This window comes from Loxodonta africana, chromosome 3 (assembly GCF_030014295.1).
Source record: "Loxodonta africana isolate mLoxAfr1 chromosome 3, mLoxAfr1.hap2, whole genome shotgun sequence".
Classification (NCBI taxonomy): Eukaryota; Metazoa; Chordata; class Mammalia; order Proboscidea; family Elephantidae; genus Loxodonta; species Loxodonta africana.
In genome coordinates this window covers 1572787-1600574 of record NC_087344.1, presented here as the reverse complement: position 1 = coordinate 1600574, position 27788 = coordinate 1572787, and the positions used below count along the sequence as shown (strand labels likewise).

At 61.3% G+C, this 27788-nt stretch overlaps 3 protein-coding genes across 8 annotated transcripts in view; 2 read left to right on the top strand and 1 right to left on the bottom strand.

Annotated features, from left to right (window-relative positions):
• Nucleotides 1–1737: 1737 nt before the first annotated feature.
• KLF16 (KLF transcription factor 16) lies at nt 1738–13896 on the top strand. Its single transcript, XM_064280135.1, has 2 exons — nt 1738–2231; nt 11333–13896. The coding sequence occupies exons 1-2, from the start codon at nt 1793–1795 to the stop codon at nt 11632–11634; spliced, it is 741 nt and encodes a 246-aa protein (XP_064136205.1). The 5' UTR covers nt 1738–1792; the 3' UTR covers nt 11635–13896.
• LOC135230584 (atrophin-1-like) lies at nt 2668–10167 on the bottom strand. 2 transcript variants are annotated; one of them, XR_010321142.1, is made up of 2 exons: nt 10043–10167; nt 2668–4594 (listed from the first exon to the last, which is right to left on the bottom strand). XR_010321142.1 is itself a non-coding variant. In XM_064280134.1 (2 exons), the coding sequence occupies exon 1, from the start codon at nt 8148–8150 to the stop codon at nt 7023–7025; it is 1128 nt and encodes a 375-aa protein (XP_064136204.1). In that variant the 5' UTR covers nt 8151–10167; the 3' UTR covers nt 2668–4594; nt 4738–7022. The 2 variants fall into 2 exon arrangements, 1 of the variants encoding a protein (XP_064136204.1); XM_064280134.1 differs by having other exon boundaries at nt 4738–10167.
• Nucleotides 13897–18102: 4206 nt separating the features above from the next.
• The window catches only part of REXO1 (RNA exonuclease 1 homolog), a 36503-nt gene continuing 26817 nt past the window's right edge, over nt 18103–27788 (top strand). For 4 of the 5 annotated variants that reach the window (XM_064280130.1, XM_064280128.1, XM_064280131.1 and 1 more), the window contains exon 1: nt 18103–18316. In XM_064280130.1, coding sequence (XP_064136200.1) covers nt 18160–18316 — 157 coding nt within the window. In that variant the 5' untranslated portion in view covers nt 18103–18159. Of the gene's footprint in view, nt 18317–22710; nt 24781–27788 lie in introns of those variants that run through there. The other variant, XM_064280132.1, reaches the window with a different exon arrangement.

Below are 27788 nucleotides of genomic sequence, written 5' to 3'. Positions count from 1 at the left end.
CCGTGCCCCGTCCCATTTCTCGCTTTGTTCGGGGTCTGGGTAGCCGCACGAGCACCGACGTGGCTCTGTGTGCTGGGTGCCACGATGCACCTCCTTGGGCTGGGTGATGGGGCAAGGGAGCATTGACCACGGACTTTCTGCGGGGGGGGGGGTGTCAGTGGCCTCCGAGGGCTGCTGAGACGGAGGGGGCTCGGTGACCTTCCCAGAGGGCCCACCCTCCTAAACCCGAAGGCACAGGGACCCGGCCGGCAGGAACGCCGACCGCGTGGTCCACGGTGGGCTTCTTTCCTTCGCGAAGCAGCCTGCACCTGGCTTCACCTGTCTCTGCACAGGTTGCCCCTCGCGGCGCCCCGCCTCTTCCCCTCCCCCCTCAGTGCAGCCACGTGTGCTGGGCACACGGGGGGTACGGCCCGGCGAGGGGAAGGCTGTGCTGGGGTTGCCTGTGGGGAGAATAGGGCCGGGGCCAAGGTCACGGCGGCTGCCCACACCCAGGCTAGGGCGGGTCCCGGAGCTGGCAGAGGTGACCAGCAGGGAGGCCCGAGAGGCCGAAGCGGCTCTCCCCTTGGAGGCCACTCCAGGCCCTGCAGGGCTGGGTCGGGGAAGGGCGGGGACGTGGTCGCGGCAGAAGGGCCGCTCCATCGGGGTCTGCGGGGTTTTGGGGCGGAGGCAGTCATCTGCGCCCTCGGTCTCCTCGCCGCTATAAAACAACTTGGCCTGGACGCCCTCGGCGGCTTCGGGGCCTCAGTTTCCCCGTCCAAGCCCCGCAAAATCCATGCCCTGGCAGGGAGGAGATGGCCCCGACCCTGGTGGCCGGGATCCACTGTCCCGGACAGGCTGCCCTACCCCGCCCCTTCCTTTGCGGCCTCGCCCGGCTCCCCTCTCTGACCCCCGGCCCTCTAGGGGGGCCCTGGTCCTCCCCGCCCCCTGTGGGACACGCACGAGTAACCCCGGAACGGGGTGCAAAAAAGAGGAAGGCAGGCTCCAGTCACCCGAGGGGAGCGAAAGGCCCCACCTCTCCCGGACTCAGACGCGGGGCGCTCCGCTGCCCAGATCGGGGAGGCCCCCGGGGCTCCAGGGTGGGCGAGGGGCACCCGCAGAGAAAGGAGCGCGGGGCTCGGGGCGCGGTCAAGGCAGGTCCCGAGGCCGGCCTAGGGGAGAGGGGGAAGGGTCGCGCACGTGGCCGGGGGCGGGGCCGGCTGCTCCCGCACCCCCACCTCGACCACGTGGGGAGCGCAGCCCTCCCTCCTCCACCGGGGCGGGGGCGCGCCCGGAGCGCGTTCTGGGGCCGGGGGCGCGTCCGGGGAGGAGGCGGGCTCCTGCCGGCCGCGCGCGCGGCGTGGGGAGGGCGCTTCCGCGAGGAGGCGGGGCGCGCCGCAAAGGGGGCGGGGCGCGCTCGTGCTGGAGGGGCGCGCCCCGGGGGGAGGGGCGTGCCGGGGGCGGGGCGCGCCGGGGAGGGGCGGGCTCCGGGCGGCCGCCGCCGGCGTGGGGAGGGCGCGCTCAGGGGCGGGGCGGGGCGCGCCGGGGGGCGGGGCGCCGGGGGCGGGGCGCCGGGCCGGATCGGGGGCGGGGCCTCGCGCCCCGAGGGGGCGTCCTCCGGGCGGGGCGGGCCACCGCCCCCGCGGGCTCCGGTGCGTCAGGGCGCGTCAGGCGGGGCGGGGCGGCGAGCGCGGGCGGCGGCGGCGGCGGCGCGCGCCGGGCCTCCTCCTCCACCTCCCGCACTCGCAGCAGCAGCCGCCGCCGCCGGCCGGGCCGCTCCGCCTCCTGCTGCCTTCCGCGCGGCGCGCCCTCCGGCATGTCGGCGGCCGTGGCGTGCGTGGACTACTTCGCCGCTGACGTGCTCATGGCCATCTCCTCGGGCGCCGTGGTGCACCGTGGGCGACCGGGCCCCGAGGGCGCCGGCCCCACCGCCGGCCTGGAGGTGCGCGCGGCGCGGCGCGAGCCCGGCCCGCCTGGGCCCCCGGCGCCGCCGCCGCCCGCCGCCCCCGGCCCCGCGCCCGCCACGCCCCACCTGCTGGCCGCCAGCATCCTGGCCGACCTGCGCGGCGGGTCCGGCGCCGCCTCGGGGGCTGCCTCGCCTGCCTCCTCGTCCTCCGCCGCCTCGTCCCCGTCCTCGGTTCGCGCCCCCGGCGCCGCGCCCGCCGCCGCCAAGAGCCACCGCTGCCCGTTCCCGGGCTGCGCCAAAGCCTACTACAAGTCGTCGCACCTTAAGTCGCACCTGCGGACGCACACAGGTGAGCCGGGCTCGGGGCGCCCCCTCCCCCCGCCGGGACCCCGAAACTGCGTGGCGCGCGGGGGGCGGGGAGGGGGGCGCGCCCGAGCCGCCGCTGCCGCCGCCGCGCCGGGCGGGAGGAGGGAAGGCGGAGGGCGGTGCCTCGGTGGGTGGGGCGCGCGCGGGGGGCGTGGTGGCCACGCGGTTCGGGCGCGCGGATGGCGGCCGCCGCGGGTCGGCGCTCACCGCGCCCGAGGGGCTGGGGGCTGCGGCGGGACGTGCCCCGGTTGGCCCCCCAGCCGTCCAGCCTTGGGGGTGGGCGCGGTGGATGGAGCCCACCGAGGCCGAGCAAGGCCCTGCTTTTCCCCAGCCTCAGTCTTCTTATCTGTAAAGAGGGCGGAGCCGCGTCGCCGCTTCGGGTGGCCGCGCGCAGTCGGCCCGGAGGGCGGTGAGGCGTCTGGCGTGGGGCCAGGGGGGACGCGGCACGTTTTCTCTATGGCTCTGAGGTTCAGCGAGGCGGAGGGCGGAGTTGGGTGCACGGGTGGGGGGGTTTAGTCAGGGGAAGATGAGGACTTGAGAGGGGAACCCTAGAGGGCTCTAGTCCCCACCAAGTAACCTTAGCGCACTTTCCCACCACCTGGGGAGGAGAATCATCTGGGGAGGGAACTGGGAAGGTGCGCGCGGCTGCGGGGAGGTGCCCAAGCCACCCTAGAGCGTATCACAGCATAGCCCCGCCTGGGGTGCAGCGAGTGCTTGGAGCCTGGCGAGTCCTGGTCACCCCACCAGTTTCCCTGTGGACTACCCCTTTTCCTGCTGAATGTGCGGGTCCTTTCCTACCGTCTTGGGTGGTCATTCTCTCCGGCTGTGGCTCACTCCCTCGCTCTGCCCCCTCCGTGGGTCCCACGCTCACTACCCTGAGGGCTTGTTCCACACTCGGAGCTTGGCCTGGGGACGGGGAATGTGCTCTCCGGTGGCCAGTCTGGGCTTGGTATTGGAGGCGCAGGAGAGGAAAGAAAGCAGGGCTGGGGACCCGGGGCAAGCTCTGATCTTGTGTGGGATGACCCCAGGCCTCAGTTTTGTTATTTGTAAAAAGGGCTCGAGGTTGTCTTTCTACTGCATTTCAGGGTAGATGTGGAGGTTACTTGGCTCAGTCCACGGCCCGCTTATGGCTGGAGACTTGCCGCCTAAAGATGAAGTGAGGATCTGGACTGATGTGCACAGGAACTGAGTCTGTCTTTGGACGTGGGGAGCTACACTGAGGGGTTAGACGGTGGGGGCTGGAGAGCCAGGAGGGAGGAGAGGAGAAGCTGGTCACAGAGTAGGGCATGGTTCCCACCTTTCCCTGAGGTCTCACCCAACTGCTTGGAGCCATAGACTGGGACCCAGGGTGCCAGAACAGGATTTTGTATGGATTCCTGGTTTCTTCCAGGCCCCTCCACCTCCCAGCTGAGTGGCCCCTGGGTGGTACTCCTCTTCAAGGCAGTGGAGTCCTAGTATCTCTGCTAGAGGAGCATTTGGGGGTCTTCGAAGGTGGAAAGGCTTCTGTGGGTGGAGGAAGATAAAGAGAGGGGCAGAAAAAAAGATCACATTGGGTGGCCAGGCCACCTCCCACCCAGGCACCCAAGGGGTGTGGCTAAGGCTTCTCCGGACCCTTCAGTGTTTGTGGGCTCCACATGATGGTGGCGGTGGCCTCTAAGCTAGTGAAGAAAAAGGATTCCATGCCACAACTGGAGAGGGCAAGACTGCAGCCTGCAGAGCAGAGTTCAGGGTACCCTAGACGAGGTGTGGATGTTTGGGGTCAAGCCACGTGCTGCCTCCACAGAGTAGGGGAGGTCAGGGTGCACCCCCTTGCAGATCCTTGGGGGCCTTGATTGTCTTGTTCTCTCGTTGCTTCCCGAGCCCATTTATAGTAGTGATGCTGGGTCAGGATGGCACAGCTCCTGAAGAACGGCCTCTTTGTCAAGGCCCTGTGACTCAATCTCCAGAGGGCTTTGGACATTATGGAGCCTTGGTGGTGCATAGGTTAAGAGCTCAGCTGCTAACCAAAAGGTTGGGAGTTCGAATCCACCAGTGGCTCCTTGGAAACTCTACGTGGCAATTCTGGTCTGTCGTATAGGGTCGCTAAGTTGGAATCGACTCCATGGCGACGGGTTTCGACGTGCTTAAAAAAATAAATCTCCATTTATTTAACATCTTTCCCCCAGCCGCGGTACCACCACGGCTTCTTTTAAATGTAGGTGTGTTGGTTTGTGCAGCCCCCTGGGAGAGGAAGGCCAGGCCTGGTGGTGTCCACTGCCGTGGGTGGCCCTGGGGAATAGGGGCCTGGGACATGACAGAGTTGGCCCGGGATGCATTACCGATGCTGCAACTTGGGGCTGGGCAGGCCTGGGGAAAGACAGAATGAGGGGTCATAATTAGGCACCTGCTGTCTGCAGAATCCTAGCCCTAGGGCCCTTGGGAGGGACAGTCCTGCCCTTCCCCCTTGCTTGGGGTGTGCTGTCATCTTGGCAAAAAAAAAAAAAAAAAACCTTTGCTATCTGGTGGATTCTGACTCACGGCGGCCCCACGTGTTGCAGAGGAGAACTGCTCTGTAGGGTGTTCGTAGCTGTAATTTTTATGGAAGCAGACCCCCAGGCTTTTCTTTTGCGGTACTGCCAACCTTTAATAGTTGATTGCAGACCGCTTGTATGACCTTCCTCTTGGCAAAACCAAAAAAACAAACAAACAAAAACTTTCATCGAGTCAGTTCCAACTTCCAAAGGGAGCACTGAATCCTAGCTCTGCCCCATTTTACAGATGGGCACATCGAGGCACAGGAGGGCCCAGGCTGGTATGGAGTATGGTGCCCCCGTTATGATTTTGACCCCCTTTGGCTCAGGGGTGGGGAGGCTGGAAGGGGTGATGGATTTTCACAGGGGCACCTAGCTGCAAGTGGGAGGGGAGGGGGGCTCCAAAGATACACCTGGCACCCCCATGTCTAGCGTACAGCTCCTGGCCCAGCCGTACAGCTCCTGGCCCAGCCGGTGCTCTCCTGCGTGGGGCGGGAAAGGACTTTGGAAGCTGCGGGAGATGTTGATGCCGTTGCCGTGGATACGGAGTGTGTGAGCTTGGAGATGGGGCGGGGGCGGGAGGAGAGAGGCTGGCTGTCTCCTTTCTGCTCTTGAACTGTTTTCATCTCTGGACACCCCCCCCCATGTCCCCCCAGTGCCTGGCACACGGCCTTCCCTGCACCTTCTGGATGTCTCTGACACCCTCATCCAGAGAAGGGGTCAGGCCTGGGAGGGCTGTGAGGAGCAGTATTTTAGTGCTGAGTCTCTCCACCTTGGCCCTGCTGACATGGGGGCCAGATCCTTGTCTAGGGTGGGGTTATCTTGTGCACTGTAGGGTGTTGAGCAGCATCCCTGGTAACCACCCACTTGATGCCAGGAGAACCCACTTCCAGTCCTGACAAACACAGATGTCCTCAGACATCACCAAGTGACCTCTGGGGGCAGAGTCACCTCTGGTGGGAACCTCTGGTCTGGTCTAAACTCCCATTTACTTAAGCCTGAGAAACACTGAGCACCTACTTTGTGTTTTATAGCTGTGGAAGGCACCAGGGACCCCAACGATGAGCAGACTCAGTCCCTATTCCCCCGGGACTCACAAAAACGGGGGAGGGGAGGCTACCTGGAGGAAGGGAGGTCCCTGACACACCTGAAGCAGCAGGGGTAGGGCAGGGAAGGGTGTGTCTCAGGAGCGGGGGAACCACATGCTGAAGGCTAAGAGGCTCTGGGTGGTGCAGTGTGCCTGGGGCTTGAGGATGAGGTGGGGAGGGGGCAGAGCAGGTGAAGGGTTCCACTTAATCCCAAGGGCAGGTGGGGGTGGGGAGGGGGAGGCTTGGCTTTGCAGAGGAAAATCCGTTTATGGAGAAGGGATTATGGGATCCTGGTGGAGGCCTTGAGGAGGGTAGGTCTGCCCACTTCTGGGAGGGACAGGGGTGGGCAGACCCCCGAATTGGGTCAGAGGGAGAAGTCCCAGGATGCAGGGGTACAGGAGGAGATGAAACCTGGGAGGAGAGGCAGATGGGGAAACTGAGGCCTGGAGGGGGAGACAGCTGCCCCCCTTCAGGGCCAAGCCCCCATTATCCCCAGGCAGAGGCTGTTAGCTCCCTGAGGGTCAGGGCGAGGGGCACAGGATGGGGGACATACTGGTGGCTTATCTGGGGGGGCAGTGCCAGGTCCAATAGGAGTGGAAGGGGGTGGGGGTGGCATGTCGGCCTCTGGCCAGTACCCAAAGACTGCTGCCTACCTCCTCTCCCCAGCGCCCCTCCCAGTGGGTGGGGTGCCTGTCCCCAGGGTGGGGAGAGGGCTCCTGCTCCCTCTAGCCAGTGGGTGTAGGTCCTTCAACATTGCGGGGGTGATAACCACCTCCGTCCCTGTCCCTTGCCTCCTAGGCTCCCTGATAAAGGTGGCCTAGGCAGGCCAGGAGTTGGTGAATGATACCAGCGCTGGGTGGGCCGTCCTGGTCCAGAGATCTTTCCAGAACAGAGGGAACCCAACACACATGCTCCAAGGGTCTTCTGGGAGTGGTACCCCCTTCCCCCCAGACAGCCCCCAGGGAAGATGCCAGTTGGGGGGGGTGAGCTGGGACGTGGGCCTGCAGGTGGGTTGTACTGCCCCAATTTTAAATGAATGGGGGTAGCAGTGATCCCTACGGGGGCAGGGGGCTGAACACACAGACCTAGCACCCCACATCAGTTGTCATCACTTCTATGGGTAGTCAGGGCTTGGTTGTCCAGGACTGTTAACTGTTCCACACAAGTATTAGGCATCTACTGCACTCCAGGCCCCATGCTGGGGACCCAGCTGTGAGCAGAGCACCAGTCCTCAGAGCTGATAGTTGGGGTGTGGGTGGGGGGCTCAGATAGCAAACCCAAGACAAGAACCAGGAAGTGCTGATTAAGGGGACAGCCATGAAGGAGTGAGGGGCCCACCATGGGGACCAAGGAAACCTTACTGGGGGAAGATGCTGAGCAGAAAACAGTGAGGGAAGAGGGCTCTGAGAAGCCAGTGAGGAAGGTGGGGCGGGGAGCAGCTTCAGCTTTGACCCAGAGCAGGGTGGGAGCCCTAGGAGGCTTGGAGCAGGGCAGAGGGTGTTGGGGGCCTTCCGCTTGCATCTCTGGAAGCTGCTGGACTATAGGACCAGTCCCAGCACACTGGGGGCGTGGGGTGGCTGGCAGGATTTGCTGTGGGAAGGTGGGAGGCCAGAGATAGCGGGGGAGACTGTCCTCAGCTTTTGGTGGGAACTGAACAGTGGGCTGAAAAGGGGAAGCTTGCTGGGGGAGTGAGGAAACAAAGGGCCGGATAACTGGTTTGGATTCCGCGGGCCTGGGGAGGCTGGGGTGGAAGATAGGTTTGGAGGTGGCCACGGCCTGGGTGGCATTTGAAGCTATGGGGGATGGGGAAGATGAGATGAGGCCCCCCGAGGCTGGCCCTAGTGCCTTTGCACAGCCATCAGGAAGGCTGGGGGGTGGGGGGCCTGGCTCTGCCCTGCTCCCCAGGGTGCCCCAGTCAACCTTTGGCCCTTTCTGCTGAGTCTTCTGGATTTCTCTTTGTGCTCTTGGAGACCTGCTTAGGTGCCAGCTCCAGCAGGTAGCTCTCCACGACTGCCGGCTGGGTGCGAGGTCCTCCCCTGGCACCCACCTCCCCCGGCACCCATCGGCAGCAGCCCCAGCCTTCCCCGTGCTTTTGTAGGTGTCTGCTGCGCCCTGAGCAGCGCGGGGGGGGGGGGGCTCTTCATTTCCTGTGTCCCCCAGTGGAGTCCACCCTTGGCAGCCCACCCCTTGCCCAGCCCGCTGGCCCTGCCCCTGGAGGTATTGCACGCTCCCGCCATTAAGGCCAAGCAGGCAGAGGCGTCCCCCAATGGCGGGACCAAGCTCCCAGGACCATGTGGCCTCCATTTCCCTGAGTGCTTCGCCAGGCGGCCCCGCTGTCCTGAGCTCACCCGGGCACAGCCTGAGTCAGAGGGTCAAGTTCACCGCGGCCCCGCCCACTCAGCTCCAGCTGCGGCTTCCTCAATGGCACCCTGTCCCACCACCTGGGGCCCCGCCCTCTTGCGTCCCAAAGTGTCACATACTCGCGCCTCCCAGCGAGGGCACTGTGGCTGGCGGGGCCTAGCATTAAGCAGGCCCGGGGTGACGCCTGTGCGTCCTGCGCCCACCACCCACGTGCGCGCACCACCCATGTGCGCAGTGCAATCCGGGGCGGCCGGCGGGGGCGGGGCTGGCGGGCGCCCAGGCCGCCTAGACGACCCTGGTCCGGGCCCCCGTCCCTGGCGGGGAGCGGCCACGTGAGCCGGCTACGTGCGGCAGCTGTGTTCCCTGCGGCTGCACGCGCCCGCCTCTTTCAACCTGCTCCCTGCAAAGTGGAGGGGGCGGAGGCGGGGAGCCGGGCCTGGCGCCCCAAAAGGGGAAGTGAGCGAAGTGCAGGGCAAACCCGAGGGGTGGTCCCTTGCCTTCTGTCTCCACCCTGCAAGATGGCCACAAGAGTCCCTGCGCCCTGGGGCGCGTGGGCCCATCTGAAGCCAGCAGCCCCTCTTCTCTAACCAGGGCCCATCTCCCAGGCTGAGGTCCCCCAGGACCTGTTGGTTTTCAGTGGCCACCATAAGCGGGGGCCGTTTGGAGCCCCTTGGTTCTGTAGGGGACGCTCTCCTGCCGGGACCCCTCTCTCGGCTGTTGCTACCCCTGCTTTCCAGGTCTGAGAGAGATGTGGGGTAGGAAGGGGCCAGCCCCAGGGATTTAAGGCTGCCGGTGGTCTTGGGGACACTCGCATGGTTGTGGCCTCCTGTGACACCACCCACGGAGGTGGCACCAGCGCCCCTCTCCGCTACTTGGGGTGACAGCCTCCCAGGGCCTGTCCACCTCTCAGCTATGTGTGGCCAGCAGCTGTCGCGTAGGGTAGGACACTTTTTTAGGGGCCCTGGCACCAGTGTCCGGTGGTGCTGGGGGTCTCCGGTGTAGCAGGGAGGGAGCAGAGGATGAGGGAGGGTTTTTTTTTTTTGCTGCTCCAGCCTGGCAACCCCTTTTGAATGCCGGCACCCCCTCACTTCCTCCTCCTGCTCTCCCCTCCCCCTCAACCCTTATCCCAGGGCAGCCCATGAGAGCTTTTGGGAACAGAAATGTCATCGCGTTGCCCCGAGAATCTAGGCACTCTCCTCCCCACGGCTGTGGGTCTGTCTCATGTTCCCCCTACCCGTTCCCGGTCCCCTCTGCTCTCTCTTGCCCCGGGTCCCGCTTTGGGGGCCCCTTCCCTGACCCTTGGTGGAAGGACCCCTTATGTTTGTAGTTTTCTCTCACCAGTTGTGTAACGAGCTTTCAGGGTCAATGTCTTAAGTTTGCGCCCCTGCCTCCCCCTGGACTTGCGCCCAGGGGCAAATGCCCCCCCAACCCTCCTTGCTATGCCCCGGTCACTCGGGTCCCCGCAGGTAGCCCATGAAGTGACTGCCCCCCGGCCACTGCGACCATGCTGCGGCCCCGTCAAGGTCAGGCCCGGCTTTTGGGGCCACGCGGGGGACCTGGTCCCAGCCAGCTTTCTTTTTCTCGTCTGGTGCCATGAGGGTGTCGAACACGGACGTGGATGCCCGAGTTCTATCACCCATCCCCCTCCAAAACCCTGGGCCCTCGGGATTGGTTGACCTGGGGATTCCGGGGTGCCTGTACTGGAGCGAGGTCTGGAAGGGTGCCCGCCCCGGGTGCCCATGGCTGCTTGGTTCCGGGCGTGGCCGGAGGCGACCAGAGCTGGCTACTCTAAAGCATAGGGGCCTGGGGAGACTGGGTCTAAGGGCGGGACCGACCTGCCCCCGCCCAGCCCTGGGCGCTCCTGGACCGCTGGGGAGACGTCGCACACGCCGCGGGGGTCGCGACCGACCGATTAGCTGGGAGTCGGGCGGCACAGGCCTGGAGCTGAGCCCCTGACCGCGGTGGCCAGGGACAGGACGGGCGGGGCCCGGCTACTGGTGGGAGGGGTCTGCGGAGGAAGTTGAGCATGGTGGCTGCCCCTCCAGCGCCATCTGCTCTGTGGGGCGGGGCCGGTCCCTGTGGCTGCGCCAGGTCCCGCCCCTTCCCGGAGGTCACGCACCCGCCTCGGTGCTGGGCTGCAGGTGGCTCCGGAGGCGCCTCAAATGTCGCTCTGTTGGTAGAGGGTCACTCGGCACAAGAACCTGCCCCGACACTCACCTAGGCTCCTCTGGGTCTCTGCGCCCCAGGTGGTCATGTGGAAAAGGAGGGCGTTGATGGGGTCGAGAACACCTGGGAGGCTCCGGAATGCCCCACAGGAGGGGTGGGTGAGGATTGGACCATCAGTCAGGGAGGCAGGGTGGGCTGGGAATGGACACGAGTTGGACAGGGTGGCCTGGAGTGACCCGTTTACATAACCATCAGCCGCTCCAAAAACCCAGCTCCCAACGTGTGTTCTGAGCTCGCGCGCTCATGTGGGGGAGCCCTTTCAATTCGCCCACGGGGTCACATACTGGGGGGCTGGGAACAGACCTGGAGGAACTTCAGCTTCATTCTAGGTTCTCTTTCTTTTTTTCTTATCGTAGTGAGTATATACATAACAAAAATTTCACCATTACATTTATTACCTGTACAGTTCAGTGACCTGTTACGTTGATCAGTCCTGTGTGGCTTCCCCATTTTTCCATCAACTTGAACAGAACCTCAGTGGTCTTCAGTTAATGACTCCCTGTTCCTCCCTCCCTCTCGCCCCCCTTGTTGGGTACAATCGAGTCGACTCTGACTCAGGTACCCAGTGTGACAGAGTAGAACTGCTGCACGGGGTTTTGTTGGATGTAACCTTGGTGGAGGCAGATTCCCAGGTCTTCCTCCTTTGGAGTCACTGGGTAAGTGGGTTGAAACCACTGACCTTTCAGTTAGGAGTCAAGCGCATAACCATCGCACCACCAGGGCTCCTTTTTGCATGTTTAAAGGTTTTAAGTTCATGCTCCCAAGTCAGCTCCTAGACTGGGGTGTGTGTTTGGGACTGAGGACCCTTTGGGATCTGATGGGATGCCCCCACCTCCAGACTCCTCTGTCTTCCAAAGAGAGCGGCACCTGACAGCTGTCTGTCCTCCCTCTCTACCCAGGTGAGCGCCCCTTTGCCTGCGACTGGCCCAGCTGCGACAAGAAGTTTGCGCGCTCCGACGAGCTGGCCCGCCACCACCGGACCCACACGGGGGAAAAGCGCTTCCACTGCCCCCTGTGCTCCAAGCGCTTCACCCGCAGCGACCACCTGACCAAGCATGCTCGCCGCCACCCCGACTTCCGCCCAGAACTGCTCCGGCGCCCCGGTGCCCGCAGCGCCTCGCCCAGCAACTCACTGCCCTGCAGCCTGGCGGGCAGCCCTGTGGCCAGCCCCTCAGCCAGCCCCGGCCCTGCCGGCCTGTAGGGTACCTGGCCCTTTGGAATGGAGCACCAGCAGCACCCATGGGAACAGGGGGGCGGACAGGGAGCCCCAGCCCCTGCCGGCCTTCTCCTGTGAACCCTGGGCACGCCCTCCAGAAAGTAGGGCCAGGCTGAGACCAGGTCACAGGGGTCTCGGTGGATGGCTGGGGCCTGCAGAAAGGAAGGGATTTCTGTGTGTGTAAATAGCCGCGATTGTTAACTCTCCTTTTATCTGTTAGACAGGGACCCCAGGGGGTGGCCAGCAGGCCATGGTGGGTCACTGTCACCACTTCCCTGCTTTCTCTGGGGGTGGGGTTCCTAGGAGAGGAGCCCCCTGCTAAGGGCTCAGACTCCACTCCCAGGCTGTTCCCTTCCATTTGGGGTGAACTTTGCAAAGAGCCATAGATGAACCAGGGGTCACTGTGGGCCCCACCCAACTCTGGGGCCCCAACCCCACCGAAAGCCATTGGAGATGTTCAGGGAAATGGGGTGGCCCAGCTGCTCCCTTGGGTACTCAATCTCAGGTGTCCCAGGTTCTGCCCACTGCCCACAGAAGGGGCCGCCCTGCGGACCCAGACAGGGTGGCGGCAGGAGGGTGTTAGGGTTTCCATAGGGGCCCCCGGGGCTTGGGGTGGGTATGGGGAGACCCCAGGGCTGCTTCCAAAGAGCATTGTGACTCACTTTTTGGGCAGGGGTTGGGGGGGAGGCAGGGACAGGGTCCACTTGGGGAGTGAATGCGGCTTTATTTATTTCCCTGTCTTGCTGGTGTGGGGGGGCCCTACTGCCCCTCTCTGGGTGTCTGTGTGTGAGATTGTTGGGGGAGGCTGGCACCATGGACGCAGCCTCCCTGCTCCTGCCGGGGTAGGGTCCCCGACTTTGGCCTTCCGCAGTGTCTCGTGACAATCAATCCCAAACATTCAGGACCCCCATAGCCATTGATTATGATGTACCCCTCACCCCCCCTGCAAGTGGGGTGTCAGGCCTGGGACAGCAGGGCCACAGGCTCTCTCGGGCCCTCAGCTGCATCCTGCATCCTCCTTCCCCCTAATACCCTTCTTCTTTCTGGGTGCCTGAAAGGGACAGCCCCTCGGCCACACAATTGAGTTCCAGAACCTTCCATGTGGACTTGGAGCAGGAATGGCCGGCTCCTGGGAAAAAGCTCGTTTTTTTGGGCGGGGTAGAATATTTTTTCAGGCGCCAATCCCTTTATTGTTCTGGGCCCCCGCGTGGGTGGTCTGTTGTCCTCAGGGGTGTGTGTTTGGGGGGCGTCTCCGTGGTCTGAGCTTGGGGAGGGAGGGGGTGTAAATGCCAAGACCGCTTATGCCCCCATCTTCTGGACAGAGGGGCTGAGGACTCCTGCCCTGGACCCGAAGGGGCACAGCAGGCTCCCCACCCAAGACCCTGAAAGGATCTGGCCCCCCTGTTGGTTGCAGGGTTTTTTTTGACAGGGGTCCCCCACTAGTTGCAGGCTGGGGTTTTGGATCCTCCCCAGCTGGCGAGCCCCAATGTCCTGGGGGAGGGGGGAAGGGGAAGCCTTTAGGAGCTGGGCTCCAGAAGGTCCCTTCTCGGCCCTCACCTGGGGGTCCTCAACAGGGCCAGGCTGTCTCCACCTGTGCCCTCAAACCCTTCTCTCTCTGGCAGCTGATAGTGAGATGCCTTAGTCCGTGGGGGTGGGTGGGGGGCTGGGACCCTGTGTACCTTTGTGACTTTGGATGTTCCCTTGGTTGGGCCCCACCTGGCTGGTGCCAGTCTGCAGGTGGTAGGTCAGGGGGCCATGGCCCCCAACTCTTCTTTGTCCCTCCCCCCATCCAATGTCCAGGGACCTGGAGAACCTCCGTATGAGGAGCTTCTGGGTATTGGGATGGGTGCCAGCCATTTAGCAGTGGGGGCCTGCAGGAGGGAGGGCCCCCGAGGACCTTGGCTTTCCGTGGGTGGGCGCCCCCTCTCCCTCCCCCTCCTGCCTGGCCTCATCCTTGTATTTAATTAATTAATTAATTAAACAATCTCTTTTTTAAACCCTACCTCCTGTGTCTGTGAGGTTCTTCCTGTGGCTAGTCGCTGGCCCCGAAGCCCTGGGCTCTCCGAGCCACTCTGCCCTGCCCACCAGTGTGGTGGGTGGGATCGAGGCTCCACAGCCGTCAACCTGGGGAAACTGAGGCAGTGGGCTAGGAAGCCCTCGGGCCTGGAGCTGGTCTTGGCCAGGCCCCTCTGGCTGGGACGCAGAATAACCGCCCCCACAATGAATGAGCCCGATGCGGAGGCGCCCCTACTCCTGGGGAGGGGGCGGCTGGCATCAGCACGCGCTGCCGCCCAGTGTCACCCACGCCTTGTGCAGCTGCGCCCCCGGCCTGGGCTTCCCGCCCCGTTACCCGGTTACCCGGCAACCGAGGCGCGGTGACACGGCGCCCGGGGGCGTCCAGCGCCCGCCCCTTCTGGCGCCGACGAGGCTGGGGGAGCCGGCGCCCCTTGGGGCCAACCGCGGGCGGCACAGGGCCCCTCCCAGTAAGGTCCCCGGCCCCCCACTCCGTCATTCGTGTCCAACTAGACTCCTGTGCCTAGTTGACCGGCCGCTCATAATATTGAGCACCTACTGTATGCCAGGAGCCCTGGTGGCACAGTGGTTAAGCGCTCAGCTGCAAACCGAAAGGTCCGCCCTTGGAACCCACCAGCGCTCAGGGGGAGGAAGATGTGGCAGTCTGCTTCCATAAAGATTTACAGCCTAGAAAATCCTATGGGGCAGTTCTACTCTGTCCTATAGGGTTGCTATGAGTCGGAATGGACGCAGTGGGTTTGGTTTTGTTTCTGCTTTGACTGTGTGCCAGCCCCCTGCAGCTCCCAGTGGAGGGGGGCAGGTTAGTGCTGGAGGGGAAGAGCCCACCGGGTGGGGTGCACTGAGAAGCTGGCAAGAGCTTTAACCCCCTCCTAGGATTCTTGGGGCCCCCAGAGCCGAAAAGCAGAATCCCCCACCCCCCCAGCACCTGCCCTTCCCCGGGGCTTCGCCTGATTCCCGCCCTGGGAAGGCGGTGGCCGCGCCATCTGGTGGCCGCCCCTGGTACTGCATGCCGCTCAGATTGCCTCACCCACCCCGGGTCCCGCCCGCAACCTGGGCACGGGGCTCCACCCTCTCGTCGCTATTCGAAGGCAGCCTGCCTCTTGCCTCCCCCTCTCTCCTGTTTCAGCGATTTCTCCGTTTCTACTGGGTGGTCCCCCCAGCCCGCATCTCCATGGGAGAACAAGGCAATCGCTCCCTGGACCTCCTCCCTTCCAGCTCCTGCTCATTTCTCTGCCCCTTTGCAGCAAACGCCTGGAGTGCCGGGTCTACTCTCACAGCCTCCCCTCCCAGTCTTCTCTTGGGTACACTCCCATCGGGCGTTTGAGAACCCCTTTTTTTTTTTTCCCCCGTGCAACGGAAACTGTCACCCCCAGGCCCCCACGTGGGCAGATCCACTGGCCCAGTGCTCACCTCCAGGTGTCCGACACCTTCTCCCACCTTCTTTGGAAGCACCGTCCTGGGGCCTCCGGTCCCCACTCGCCCCACCCACTCACTGCCGGGTGTGTTCTCCGCCAAGACCTCCAGAGGTCACCTGTGAGCACCTGAGCCAGGTCCCTTCCCTCCTCTGCCTATAACCCTTCAGGGCTCCCACCTCCCTCAGGGTGAAAGGCCAAGTCCTCCCCAAGGCCCACAAGGCCCTGCCCTCTCCCCCTCGCTCACCTGCGCCAGCCACACTGGCCTCCTCACTGTTCCTCCAACTCACCGGGCGCTGCCTTGCCTCAGGGGCTTTATACAGGCTGTTCCTGCACCTGGAATCCTCTTCCCCCAAAGGTCCACTTGGCTCCCTCCTTACCTTCTTCAAAACTACTCTCACCTCCACTAGAGGGGAAGGGGTCTGTGTGTTGTGGACTGATGTTTTTAGCCCTGTGCCTGGCACCTAGTAGGTATTTGGAAATCTTTGTTGGATGAATGACCAAGACCAGCTAGCTTGACTGGAGCTCTTACTATGGGCCCAGCTCAGGGAATCTCTCATTTCATCTCTCGTGCATCAACAGGAGCCATGCTAAGGAGATCTCCGTGATGGTGGAAAGATCTGAGGCACCGATGAAGTGAGAAGAGAGTGGGGCTGGGAGAGGGGGTCGCTGAACTTAGCAATGGCCAGCGGTGGGTCCAATGTGGCTGGCTCTTCAGAGACAAACTGGGGATCAGAGTTTGTATGTGATATTGCCCAAGTTTTAAACACGGGCAAGAAGTTCACATCATTAAAAAAACAGGTAACAGACACATGTGCACACATGTTTATAGAAACATTATTCAGCATTAATCACAACTGCCAAAAGGTGGAAACAGCCCAAATGTCCATCAGTGATGTGTGGATAAACACAATAGGGTATATCCACACCATGGAATATTATCCAGCCATACAGAGAAATGAAGCTCTGATACACGCCACAGTGTGGACAAACCTCAAAAACATCAAGCTCAGTAAGAGAAGCCAGACATGAAAGGCCACATGATATAACCACACTACTGGGGAAGGAGGACGGCAGTGAGGGAGCAGGGTGGAGAGTCCCCAGGGAGAGACGTGGTTGCCAGATGGAGAAATCCAGCGGGGTCCTTCCCCTGCTCTCAACCTGCCATGGCTCCCCACTGCCCTCCTGGGTTGAACAACAAGGACCCTTACCAGGCCCACAGCCTAGACCACCGCCACCTCTCCTGCCCCCGCACTCTTCTATGCATCTTCTTTCTATCAACACTGATTGTACTCCATACCAGGTACCGCTGGTGACATGGCTCCTGCCCCCATCACAGCATTAGGTCACTCTGAAACTTCCCATTAAGATGTTAGCCTCCTCCACTGTACCCCACTAGGCTGTGAGCCCTCCCCACGTATCCGTTCTGCCTGGTTTGGTATAGCATTTAACCCAAAGCCTGGTATACAGTAAAAAAACCAAACCGGTTGCCTTCGAGCCGATTCTGACTCATAGCGACGCTATACGACAGAGTAGGATGGCCCGACAGGGTTTCCAAGGAGCGGCTGGTGGTTTCAAACTGCCGACCTTTTGATTAGCAGCAGGTTTCTTAACTACTGCACCACCAGGGCTCCTGTTGTTGTTGTTGTTAGGTGCCGTCGAGTCACCTCCGTCTATAGCACCCCTATGTACCACAGAACGAAACACTGCCTGGTCCTGCACCATCCTCAAAATGCTTGAGCCCACTGTTGCAGCCACTCCATCTTGCTGAGTGAGGGTCTTCCTCTTTTCCACTGACCCTGTACTCTGCCAAGCATGATGTCCTTCTCCAGGGACCGATCCCTCCTGACAATATGTCCAAAGTATGTAAGACGCAGTCTCGCCATCCTTGCTTCTAAAGAGCCTTCTGGTTGTACCCCCCACCCCCGCACCTTGTTTGTCAGTTTATCATACTGAGGGGGCTTGCGTGTTGCTGTGATGCTGGAAGCTATGCCACGGGTATTCAGGTACCAGCAGGGCCACCCATGGAGGACAGGTTTCAGCTGAGCTTCCAGACTAAGACAGACTAGGAAGAAGGACCTGGCAGTCTACTTCTGAAAAGAGTTAATCAGTGAAAAAATTATGAATAGCGCCAAGGCTCCTGGTATACAGTAAACCCAAACCAGTCAATTCCAACTCGTAGCGACCCTATAGTATACAGTCAAATCCAAAAACCAAACCCAGTCCTGTCAAGCTGATTCCGATTCATAGTGACCCTATAGAACAGAGTAGAACTGCTCCATAGAGCTTCCAAGGAGCCCCTGGTGGGTTCCAACTGCCGACCTTTGGGTTAGCGGCCGAATTCTTAACCACTGTGCCACCAGGGTTTCCACAGTATACAGTAGGTGTTCAGTAATTGATGAACGAGTGGGAACAACACACCTCCTGAGGACCTGGGGCATTAGACTGCTGGCAAAACTCCAGCTGCGGGAAATTAAGCACTTATTGAGAGCCAGCTGTATATCTGCATGGAGGGTTTCAGAGTTTGAACAGGGTAACTCACGCTAGGGTGTCCCAGTGTACAGGTAACACCCGCCCTGTCCAGTAAAGGGCGCTTTAAGGTAATATGCTAATTAAATGTAAATTAAGTGCAAATAGCCCTTAGCTGGGGCCAGAGGGGCTCTTTTTGGTCAGGCAAGCCGCGGACAGCCTCGCCGCCCCAGGGGCCTGGGGCTCAAAATGGCGAGGGTACGGCCGCCGAGGGCCGGGCGCCGGAGCCGGCGAGGCTTCCGGAGGCAGCAGGAAGGGCATCTCGTGTCCCCTTTACTTTCTCCCGCTGTCGCTTCTCTCTGTCCGTGGGTCCATGACCCGCCTCGGTCCCGCGTGGGAGGGCGCTTCTGATCAGGCGCGCTACGGGCAGCCCCTCCCGGGGTCCCTTGCGGCGGCGTCCCGGGGGCCTCCGGGGGCCTCGGAGCAAGATGGCGGCGACGGGGTCCGTGAGGCGCGGGCGGCGGCGACCGCGGCGCCAGTGAGGGGCCCGGGGGCCCGGGCGGCTCCGGGCCGGGGCCCCGCCGCGGCACGGACCATGCTACGCTCCACTGGCTTCTTCCGGGCCATCGACTGCCCCTATTGGGCTGGAGCGCCCGGGGGTCCCTGCAGGCGACCCTACTGCCACTTCCGACACCGCGGGGCCCGGGTCCCCGGCGCGCCCGGCGGCGGCGGAGCGGCGCCCCCCACAGCAGGTAATGCCCGACCGCCTGCGCGCCCCCGGCTCGGCTCCCCGGCCCAGGTCTGACTCCCCTGCCGGGGTGCCCCCGGTCTCCGTGTTCATCCCAGCCTCCTCCCCAGTCGCTCACGGGCGACAGGCCACCCAAACGGGACCACTACCACCCACCCCGGGACCCGGTGCAAGTCGCTGCATCTCTCTGGTCCCCAGAGTCCACGCGTGTAGAACGTAAACAGTGGGAGGGCCTGCTCTCCTAGGGCTGTCGTGAGGGTGGGGCAGATAACGCAGGCCGAGCGCCGAACCCCGGGCCTGGCACAAAGGCAGGGACTTGGGAACCGAGCGAGGCCGACGAGAGTCGGCAAGCCCAGGGTTGCTTCACCTGCCGTTGTTAGCGTCGCGCTCCTCGGGGGACAATGCATTCCTGCTGCTCCCCCAACCCCATGTGATGGTGGCTGGCAGCCCTTGTTTATTTCTTTGCGACTTTTCCCAGCGGCGCCTTTGTTACTGTCGATATCTTCTCCAGTAGTTGAGTCAAGAGGGTCTTAGGTGTACTTATGTGTTTGTCAGATGTGACCAGACAGGGAGTCATTCAAAACCCACTTGAAGGAGGAGGAATCTCTGCTTGTTGGGGGAGAGAACATTAAAGGGCTACTAGTCACGTCATGGCGCGGTGACCATCCGTGTCGTGACTGAGTTTGGTGACGGCGGCTGGGGCTCAGGCAGTGCCTCTTGTAGGAAGTGTGGGGTTCGACCTGAAACATTAAGAACGGTGAGGATTTGGATTGGATGACAAAGACGGGGATGGCAAGGAAAGAGGTGGAGAGCAGATTAAGTGTGGGGTCTTGTGTCCCGAGCGAAATTCAGGCTCCCACGGTGACCACAGGTGACCCACAGGCTCCCATGCGTGGCCTCTGTTTCTCGCAGTTGACTCTCACCTGGGTCCACATACCCCAGGTTTCCTCATTCAGCCTCAGTTTCAAGTATTCTGTCTCGCTTTCCCATTAGGCCATGAGCCTCAGCTCAGAACCTTTTTACTTCAAAAAAGAGTCACTGTTAGTTGATTTAAATAATAAGTTTGTTTTCCCACTTTGCTGGGGGAAAAAAAAAGTAGAATTTTCTTAACTCCTCCCCATAAATTTGCTTGGACCACTGACGCCTGGGGTCAGCTGTTGGCAGCCAGCCGGACGCAAATGTTCATTGTCTGCCTTCACACCTGGCATCCTGCACCTTTGTTGTGCCAGGTTTGGGGATTCATACCTGCAGAAGGTGCCTGGTCTCTCAGGAGCCTACCAGATGTGGCTACAGATACCGTAGCGTAAGGTCTTGGGTGCTCTGGAGCATGCTGCCAGCTCTGGTGGGGGCTGGGGAGTTGGTGGAGAAGGGGGTGGACTCAAGGGATTCCTGGAGTTGGCGACACTCAACTCATGTTCCTTTTTATCCTGTTAAGATGCAGTCTCTTGGCTTTGTCTATTTACTCGTTGGTACCATATGAGAACGCTGTACGTGCTGTTTTGCAAAGAGCCCCTGACTCCCAGATCCTCACCATTCAAGCAGACTGAGAACACATGGTACAGTAAATTGCTTAATATGGCACTTCTAGCCATGCACGATCTTGTGACTCCTACAAAATGGTTGGAACTATGCAAAAAAGGTGCTTGTGGCCCACCAAAGGGATTGGACAGCATTGCTAATAATGCAGATAAGGTGCATGGAACCCCTGTAGGGGTGGCACATGCAAATAAGGTATGTGGAACCCTAACGAGGGGATTGGTCAGTTTTGCCATCCTGCTATGCTTAAAAAGAAAGCCAGTCCCAGAGCAGAGGGTGGACTTCACTACCATCAAGAAAGAAGAGCCAGGAGTGGAGCTCGCCCTTTGGACCCGGGGTCCCAGCTCTGAGAACCTAAACCTGGAAGACAGGGGGAGAGCTGTAACGCTGGAGACGGCATGAGACGGTGAGAAGCAGTGACAGAAACAGTAGCAGCAGAACCAGGAGCTTGGCGCGAGACAGTGCAGTGGGCTTCCCGGCCTATGAAGCAACGTAGCTACAGTGGGTGACCTGACCCACGGAGAGAGATAGCTTAAGCGCCTTCAGGCGGGAGGCTTCCTGGTGAAGTGGGGTGCCCCTGGGTACTTACCAGTGGAGCCGAAGAGCTTTCTAATACTTGCCTAAGCGGGGCAGAGGCCACACCTGAGTGGGGCTGAGGCCTGAGAGGGGAGGCCTGCCCTGAGCCAGCCGAGGAGCTGAGAGAGCTGTCCTGCACTGAAGAAGGGAGACTTTGCCTACTTGTTTCCTCATCCTGTTACTTCCCTAATAAATCCCATAATTGTGAGTATGGTCTCTGACTTTGGTGTGGCTATTGCAATGCATTATTGAACCCAGCAAAGAAGTAGAGTGTTGTGGGAGGGATGGCTGGTTTCAGAATTGGTAAAAAGGCTGGAGAATTGGGGTATGTCTGACCTCCGCCTCATAGGGATCAGCATTGGGCTGATGATTCTCCCCGCTGGTGATGTTAAAGGAGGCCAGACCCGCAGCTGTCAAGTTGCTTGTGACTTGGGGGCAACCCCACATGTCATAGACTAGAACCGCCTAATAGAGTTTTCTTGGCTGTGACCCTTGTGGAAGCAGACCCCAGGCATTTCTTCCGCAGCGCCGCTGGGTGGGTTCAAACAGCCAGCCTTTAGGTTAGCAGCCGATTGCAGACCACTTGCTCCACCCAGGCTCCATCCCTGCCCAGAGGCAGTCTTACATCCCAGCTTAGCCTCCTCTCTGCTGCAGGGGCCTCTCTGATCCTCTGTCACCTCTGTGACATGCTTATAGCGCCGCCCTTGGAGGTGGTGATGCAAAGCCCAGGTCCCAGCTAGCCTGTGCAGTACGGTCTGTATCTGCCCTCCAGCCCCGCCAGTCCAGACTCTGAGAAGCCCAGTGTCCCACCTGACTTGAGGAGGATGGACAGTCCAGCCTTCACCCTGAGCTCTGGGACGAGCCCTTGTCTCCTGGTGTTTTCCAGCCCTTCTTCCCCACGGGAGGGCCTTGCTCCTTGGGCGGGATCCCCCAGAAAAGCTGAGGAAGAAGCCGTGCCTCCTGGGCTCTGCATTTACCCAGTAGAAGTCACTTTGTTCCCCTTTCCGGTTCATTTTCCAGGCCCCTGCGCTTTGCCAAGCACCTGTGTGGCCTCCTTTGTAACAGGGTTATAAAGTGAGGTTCATTTGGTTTCTTGAGGGGGCTCTGGGATGGCCAGGACAGCAGCCTCTGGAGCAGAGAGGGCAGATGGGGCACTGCAGGCCACCCCAAGGTCATCACCACAACCCTGTGAAATGGGGCTAAGACAGCCTGGCAGGAGCAGGTCAGAGCCTCCAGGGCCTCCCTCTATGAGCAGTGGGAGGTCGGCGGGGGGAGGAAGATGCAGCTTGGAACAGCAGAGGGTGCTTGGGGAGGGCCGAGGACAGGCAGGGTTTGGCCTTAGGGAACGGGGATGTGGACGGGAGCTCAGGCTGGTGTATCTGTGGGCTCATTCCCTGGAGGTGAGCAGGAGGGTGGGGCTGGGGGCTCCAGGGTTTCCTTTGGGCTGTTGTCCCCAGACCTGCTTCAGAGATGGCAGGACACAGCCAGGCAGCTTGGAGTGACCTCACGAAAGACACAGCATGGGTCCAAGACTCAGGGTGCATGGATCCTGCTTAGTGGTGTGTCTTCTGTGCTGGGCCTGTCCAGGTGTGCCCGTGGGTGTAAGCAGTTACAGCTTGTCCTGCGGGTCCAGCTCTCACTGGTGCCCAGATTTTGGCCTTTTGGCTGGTCGCAGCCCTGTGGGAGGAGGAGGCTGTGGGGAGCCCAGCATGCCTGCCCCACTGTCGCCCCATCTTACGGAGGCAGGAGAAAGCTGTGCAGGGCCTGACGTCCCACAGCTCTAATGGTACACATGTCACCCTTGGTCCCCGCCAGCCTCAGAGCCCCTGCTCCGTGCAGACGCAGAGATGCCCCCACATGAGACAATGCCCTGTGTGAGCGAGCCAGGGGCTGGGGCCCCTGGGGTCCTGCTGGCCAGGCTGGCCGGCCGCTCTGAGAAGAAGGTGTCAGGTGGAGGTTCTGGCCACCTCAGGAGAGCCCCTGGCAGGAGAATCACCAGCCTTGGGAAGTCGCTGCCATCCCATCTAGCACAAGTCTGGCCTAGGGGTCTCAGGCTCAGCCGCAGCCCCAATATGTGCTCTTGCGAATGGGGGGTGGGCCCAGGACTCCATCTTTGCAGGTGATGCCCAGGAGCAGTGTTGGGCAGGGGAGCTGGGTGGGGGTCTCTAGAAGGCTTCTTGGGGGAAAGCTTTGCACATGCTTTGTGGAGGGGTGGGACCTGGTCAGGCCGGGAGGGAGGGGGTCCCAGCTGAGGGAGGAGGATGGGGAAGGAAGTGGCCAGGTGTCAGGCTGGGAGGGAGGGGTCCCGGGTAAGGGAGGAGGACAGGGAAGGCAGTGGCCAGGTGTCAGGCCAATGAGCTGGGGGAGCTCGAGTGGGCTGGGCCAGGTTTACCTGGAAAGGGTGGGATGGGGCCCCCTTGTGGGAACAGTGCCTCTGGCCTGAACGGGCGGCCTGATCTTCCAGCAGTATCTGAGGCCCACATAGGGGCCAGGGAGGGATCGAATTCCTTCTGACCCTCTAGACCCAGCCCCCGAGGCAGCCCCAGGATCTCCACCTTTGAACTTGGCTGTGATCGTGCCTGGTTATCTCTGCTCCTGCACTGGGCAGGCTCCCCATCTCTGATCCTTAGTTAGCGGTAGGACTTGCTGTCACCATTTTATAGATGAGGAAACTGAGGCTCAGAGAGGGAAAGTCCCTTCCCTGTGTCCTCACGGCGGTAGGTGGGGGAGCTGGGCTGAGTCCAGACCCCTGTCTGCACACGACCCCCCGCTGCTGAGCACCTGCAGCCCAGCCATGAGCACCCACCTGGTGCCCATGCAGGTCAGGCCCAGCTGAACTGGCCCCACATGAGCCCCGAAACCTTCTGAGGATGGACAGGACGGAAGGCCTGGTGGGGGTGAGAGGTCAGGTGGCCCCAGCCTGGGCAGCAGCAGCAGCCCACCAAGCAGTCCTTTCCGTGCTGGGCCTGCCCCCATCCACTGATAAAGGACGTCACCCCCCAGGCGGCCCCTTCTGCCTGGAGCCCTGCTTCTCCAGGGAGGCGTGGAGCCAGCCACGGGGGCGGGAATGGGGGAGGCTGGGAACAGAAGTGCTTCCCAGCAGAGGGGCCTTCCTCCGCTTGCTGACTTGGAACAAGGTGGTGGGCAGCAATCACAGGACCCCGCCCCGGCCCAGGCACCATGCTGGGCCGTGGCGGGGGCAGCACATGATGCTCACCTGCCTCCCTGGTTGCTGGTGGCAGGTGTCATCACGGTCCACAGGGCCCAGAACTTCTCACTGGAAACTCACTGCACCTCCTCTTCCGGTGACAGAACGTAGACAAAAACTGCTGGAAACCGGAAGGCTGGAGATTGGAGTCCACCCAGAGGCACCCCACTTCTGGAACATCAACCACTAAGAACCCCACGGAGCACAGCTGTACCCCGACACACATGGGGTTGCCACCAGTCAGATCCGACTTGATGTCAATCGTTAGGTGTCGATGCGGGCTTCCACTAGGTCAGCTGGGGCCTCCAACCCAGGTCTGGGATGGGAGCTGTGAAGCTATTTGGATGGACAGTGAACACTGCCGACGTGGGGGCTGCACCCTTCTCTGCGCTGGGCTATCCTATGCATCATAGGGGGTTGAGCAGCACCCCTGGCCTTCACCCACTTGATCCCAGTAGCACCCCCCGTTGTGATGACCGTCAGTGTCCCTATATCACCCAGTGTCCCCTGGGGGCAGGATCTACCCCTGTTAAGGACCAGTGGTGGGGGCAGTTTTTCTTCTTTTTAACCTTCACTCCCCCGTGCCTTCCACGAGCCCGTGGGCCCAGGCCTGGCAGAGTCCCCAGGAAGCCGGGACCCTCCAGCCTTCGGAGGAGCTGAACTGACTCCCAGGGGAGGAGCCTGTGTCTCACCTTTCTCAGTGGGCGTTCCCTCTTGTTCTGTTATTCTTGGTTTTTTGGAAAGATGAGATTCATAGAAGAGCTGCTGAAGCAGTTACCTTTTCAGAAGTATCACCAGGACTGAAGTCACAACTTGTCACAGTGCAGAAGGACCAGGGTTCCTGTCTGAGCTTGATCCTCCGCAGAAGTGCCCCTTTTCTTTGGAAGCCCCGTCCCAAGTGGTAGAAGTCACCTCAGCTCACCAGTGTCCCCAGGGCCAAAATCACCCCCAGTTGAGTCCTGGGTTAGGGGATTCCAGTGACCTCTCAAGACTGTAGCTTTCAAAGCACCTGTATTTCAGGCTCAGAGTAACGTTCGTCTTAAAAACATTGGGAAAACATGGAAAAGTCAAGGATATTTAAAACTGCCTCCAGTCCTGCGTCTGTCAGCTGGCTGTGATTCTTTCCGGACCAAGGAAACACTAGAAGGGTCTGTGAGTCTTTGCGTGTCCTCGGGGCCGGGCCACCCAGGCTGAAATGAGGCTGTTGGCTTCTGAGGCTCCGTCTAGTCCCCCCGCCCCGCCCCATGAACAGTCTCCGTTCTCTGTCTTCCTCCTGGGGGCCATGTCCGCGGGAGGCTTGGGGTTCTGTGCCCGTAGCACAAGGATGAAGGCGTGTGCTGGCCACCTCAGAGCTGTCCACCAGACGACTTCCTGTGGGCACTGAGAGGCGCTCTGAAAACGGAGCTCACATGGGCTCCTTCCACGTGGCAGGAAGGCCGGGGTCGGAAGTCAAGCACATCTTGGGGGAGTGCCCTCCTGCGTCCGGCTTGGGTTGCCAGGGGAAACAAGGAGGAGATCCCCTAGAACTGGGGTGCTTTGGGGTGGGACTTAGCCTGGTCCTATCCTCCCTGGGCCTCTGTACCCTTTGTAAAGTTGGTGGCTGGCCCTGGTGACCTCTGAGGGCCTCTCTGGGCCTGTCTGAACCCAGTCAGTAGCTGTGGGGCCAGGCAGAACGTTGCCGCGAAGAAGCAGACTCCGGAAGCAGGAGGGAACAGAACACGGGGTGGCCAGCAGCTCAGGTACAGGACAGGGTCCCCAGGAGAGAGCAGATGGCACCTGGGATGCAGGGGTGTCAGGCGAATGTCCCTGAAGAGGTGATTACTGATCCAGCTTTTAAAAGATGAATAGGAGTTTGCTTGGTGGCTGAAATTGGGATTAGGGCCAGGATTCTAGGCAGGGAGGGAGAGGGCCCACCAAAGGTCTCAGAATATCCTCACGCTCTGTGGTTTGGAGGGGCTGCTGGGAGGCTCCCCAGTGCCTTGCTGGAGGAACAGGAGAGGCTGCCCCCACGGGCCCGGAAGAGCTCACTGGGATGCTGACTGGTTGTCCTTCAGTGCAGGCCAGGAGTGCCGCCGCCGCCATCCGGCTAGCTGGTCCCAAACACAGAGGCCCCTGCCGTGGGCCTGAGGGCCCGTGACTCTGGGTCAGTATTTTGTTCATTCACTCACTCCTTCATTCATTCTTCCCTCAAATCTCAGCAGATGCTCACACCAGCCAGCCAGCCAGCTCAGCTGAGGCCCAGGGCACAGACAGGAGTCTCACGGCCCTTCCAGTAGCTTAAGGCTTTGAGCTGCTGGATGGCAGGGGACAAGACAAACAGAGTGGGCGGGTGACAGGAGGGGACTGGACATTCACCCCAGGCATGTCTGGAGGTGTGGCACGGCCATGTGCCCACCCCTGTTCATCCTAGAAGCCAAGCCCGCCACCTCAGCTATGGTCATACACAGAGACCTCTGTCCTTCCCGTCCCCCCGAGTGGCTCCCAGGGTCCTCACAGAGCAAGAGCAGGGCCTGAGGAGGTGGGACATGGGCCTGGCCTCCCAGAGCCAGCTGGTGCCTCACTACTCCCTGGCTGAGGAGCTGTGTGAGGTGGGGCATGTGGGTGCAGCCTCCTACGTGCCAGGTGCTGAGCTAGGTGCCATAGGGAGGGCAGCCATCCCGTGCTTCTGCAGGGAGGATCTGAGAGGACTGCCTGGAGGAGGTGGGCTTTGGGTGAATCGATGGGACAGGGAGGAACGTTCCTATGTCGTGGGAGGGAGAGGCCTCAGAGCTGCCTCCTGCCCTTCTCCTGCCTCCTGACCCCTTTGTGGCCCTCTTGGGGCCTGGGCAGGAGGCCAGCTCAGGCCTGGGAGTCCTTTGCTGGAAGAATGAATGACTGGAAATGAAGAAGCTGGCCCGCCTTGGAAGCAAGTCCTCTGTTGCCCCACCCCCGCCCCCAGCACCTGTGTATACCTGCGTGCAGCTGTGCACGAGGTCCAGGGATAAAGGTGACTGACGCTCACGTGTGACCCTGGCGTGCGGACTCTTTCTTAGGGGACCCAACAGGCTCCCCTTGCTGCTGCCCCGGGGCATGGGGAGAAGCAAGCGCAGGGTGGTGCCCGTCCCAGCATCCCACGTCCTGAGCAAGCGTCCAGAAGACGCTCAGGCTTGCAGTTGTTGCTGAGCCTGCGTCCTGGGTGGGGCTCTCAGGGTGCCCGCCTAAGCAGGGGAGGGGAAAAATGGCCCCAGACACCTGCCCTGGAAAGCCGTTTTGGACTTGAAAATGCCTAGGGGCTAGAAAGAGTGTGAGGATTTATTTTTAAAATTTCTTGGCTCAGATTGCGAGAGTAATGCACACCCGTTGTGGGATACAGGGCCAGAGGGGGAAGGGTAAAGCAAGAGGGTCTCTGCAGCCCACCCTGGAGATGCCCTGGCCGCCTCCCAGCCTGTCCCCCAGGGTCTCGTCTCTGCGCGGCTTCCCCATTTTATGTTTCCGTGTGTTTCTAAGCTGCAGGCCAGCCCCTGCAGCAGTTAGGACTCGGCATGCGGATTACTAAATGTAGCCGGGAAGAGTTTTGAGGGCAGTTCTCAGACTTGGGGGATGTGTGGGCAGCATCGCCCTCTCCGGCTTCTGGTAGACATGCTGATTTGTCGGGAGTCAGCTGGCAGACCGGACTGGGGACTTTGGCGCCACCTGCAGGGAAGGCCCAGTATTTCCCGTTTTCCCCAGGGGTGGGGCTGGGGCTTTGGAGTTGAGGAGACGACTAGGGGTGGGGCAGGAAGCACCAGGGTGTGTGTGGGCCCTGTCCAGAGGTCTGCGCTCAGAGCAGGGGTCCTGGTCACCCTGGCTTGGAGGCCCAGGAGGACCCTGCCAGGGTGGTGGCCAAAGAGATGCCTGCCTACAGTGGAGGAGATGGGCCCCAGACCCTGCTTCTCCTGGGCTGGTCCAGCAGCAGCAGTGAGTGCTGAGACCCTGGTCGTCAAGGGGTGGCCTTTCGGGGCTGCTTTCGCCCGACCCTCGTGCTAGAGAAAGAAGCTGAGTGGGGTGCAGTGCTCAGAGCCCATGGACCCCACCCCCCCCCGATGACCCGACCGATGCATCTGTGACTTCTCCTCCATGGTGGCCTTTTGGGCATGTCTTCCTTCTCCGCCTTCAGGGCCTTGGGTCCCCACACAGC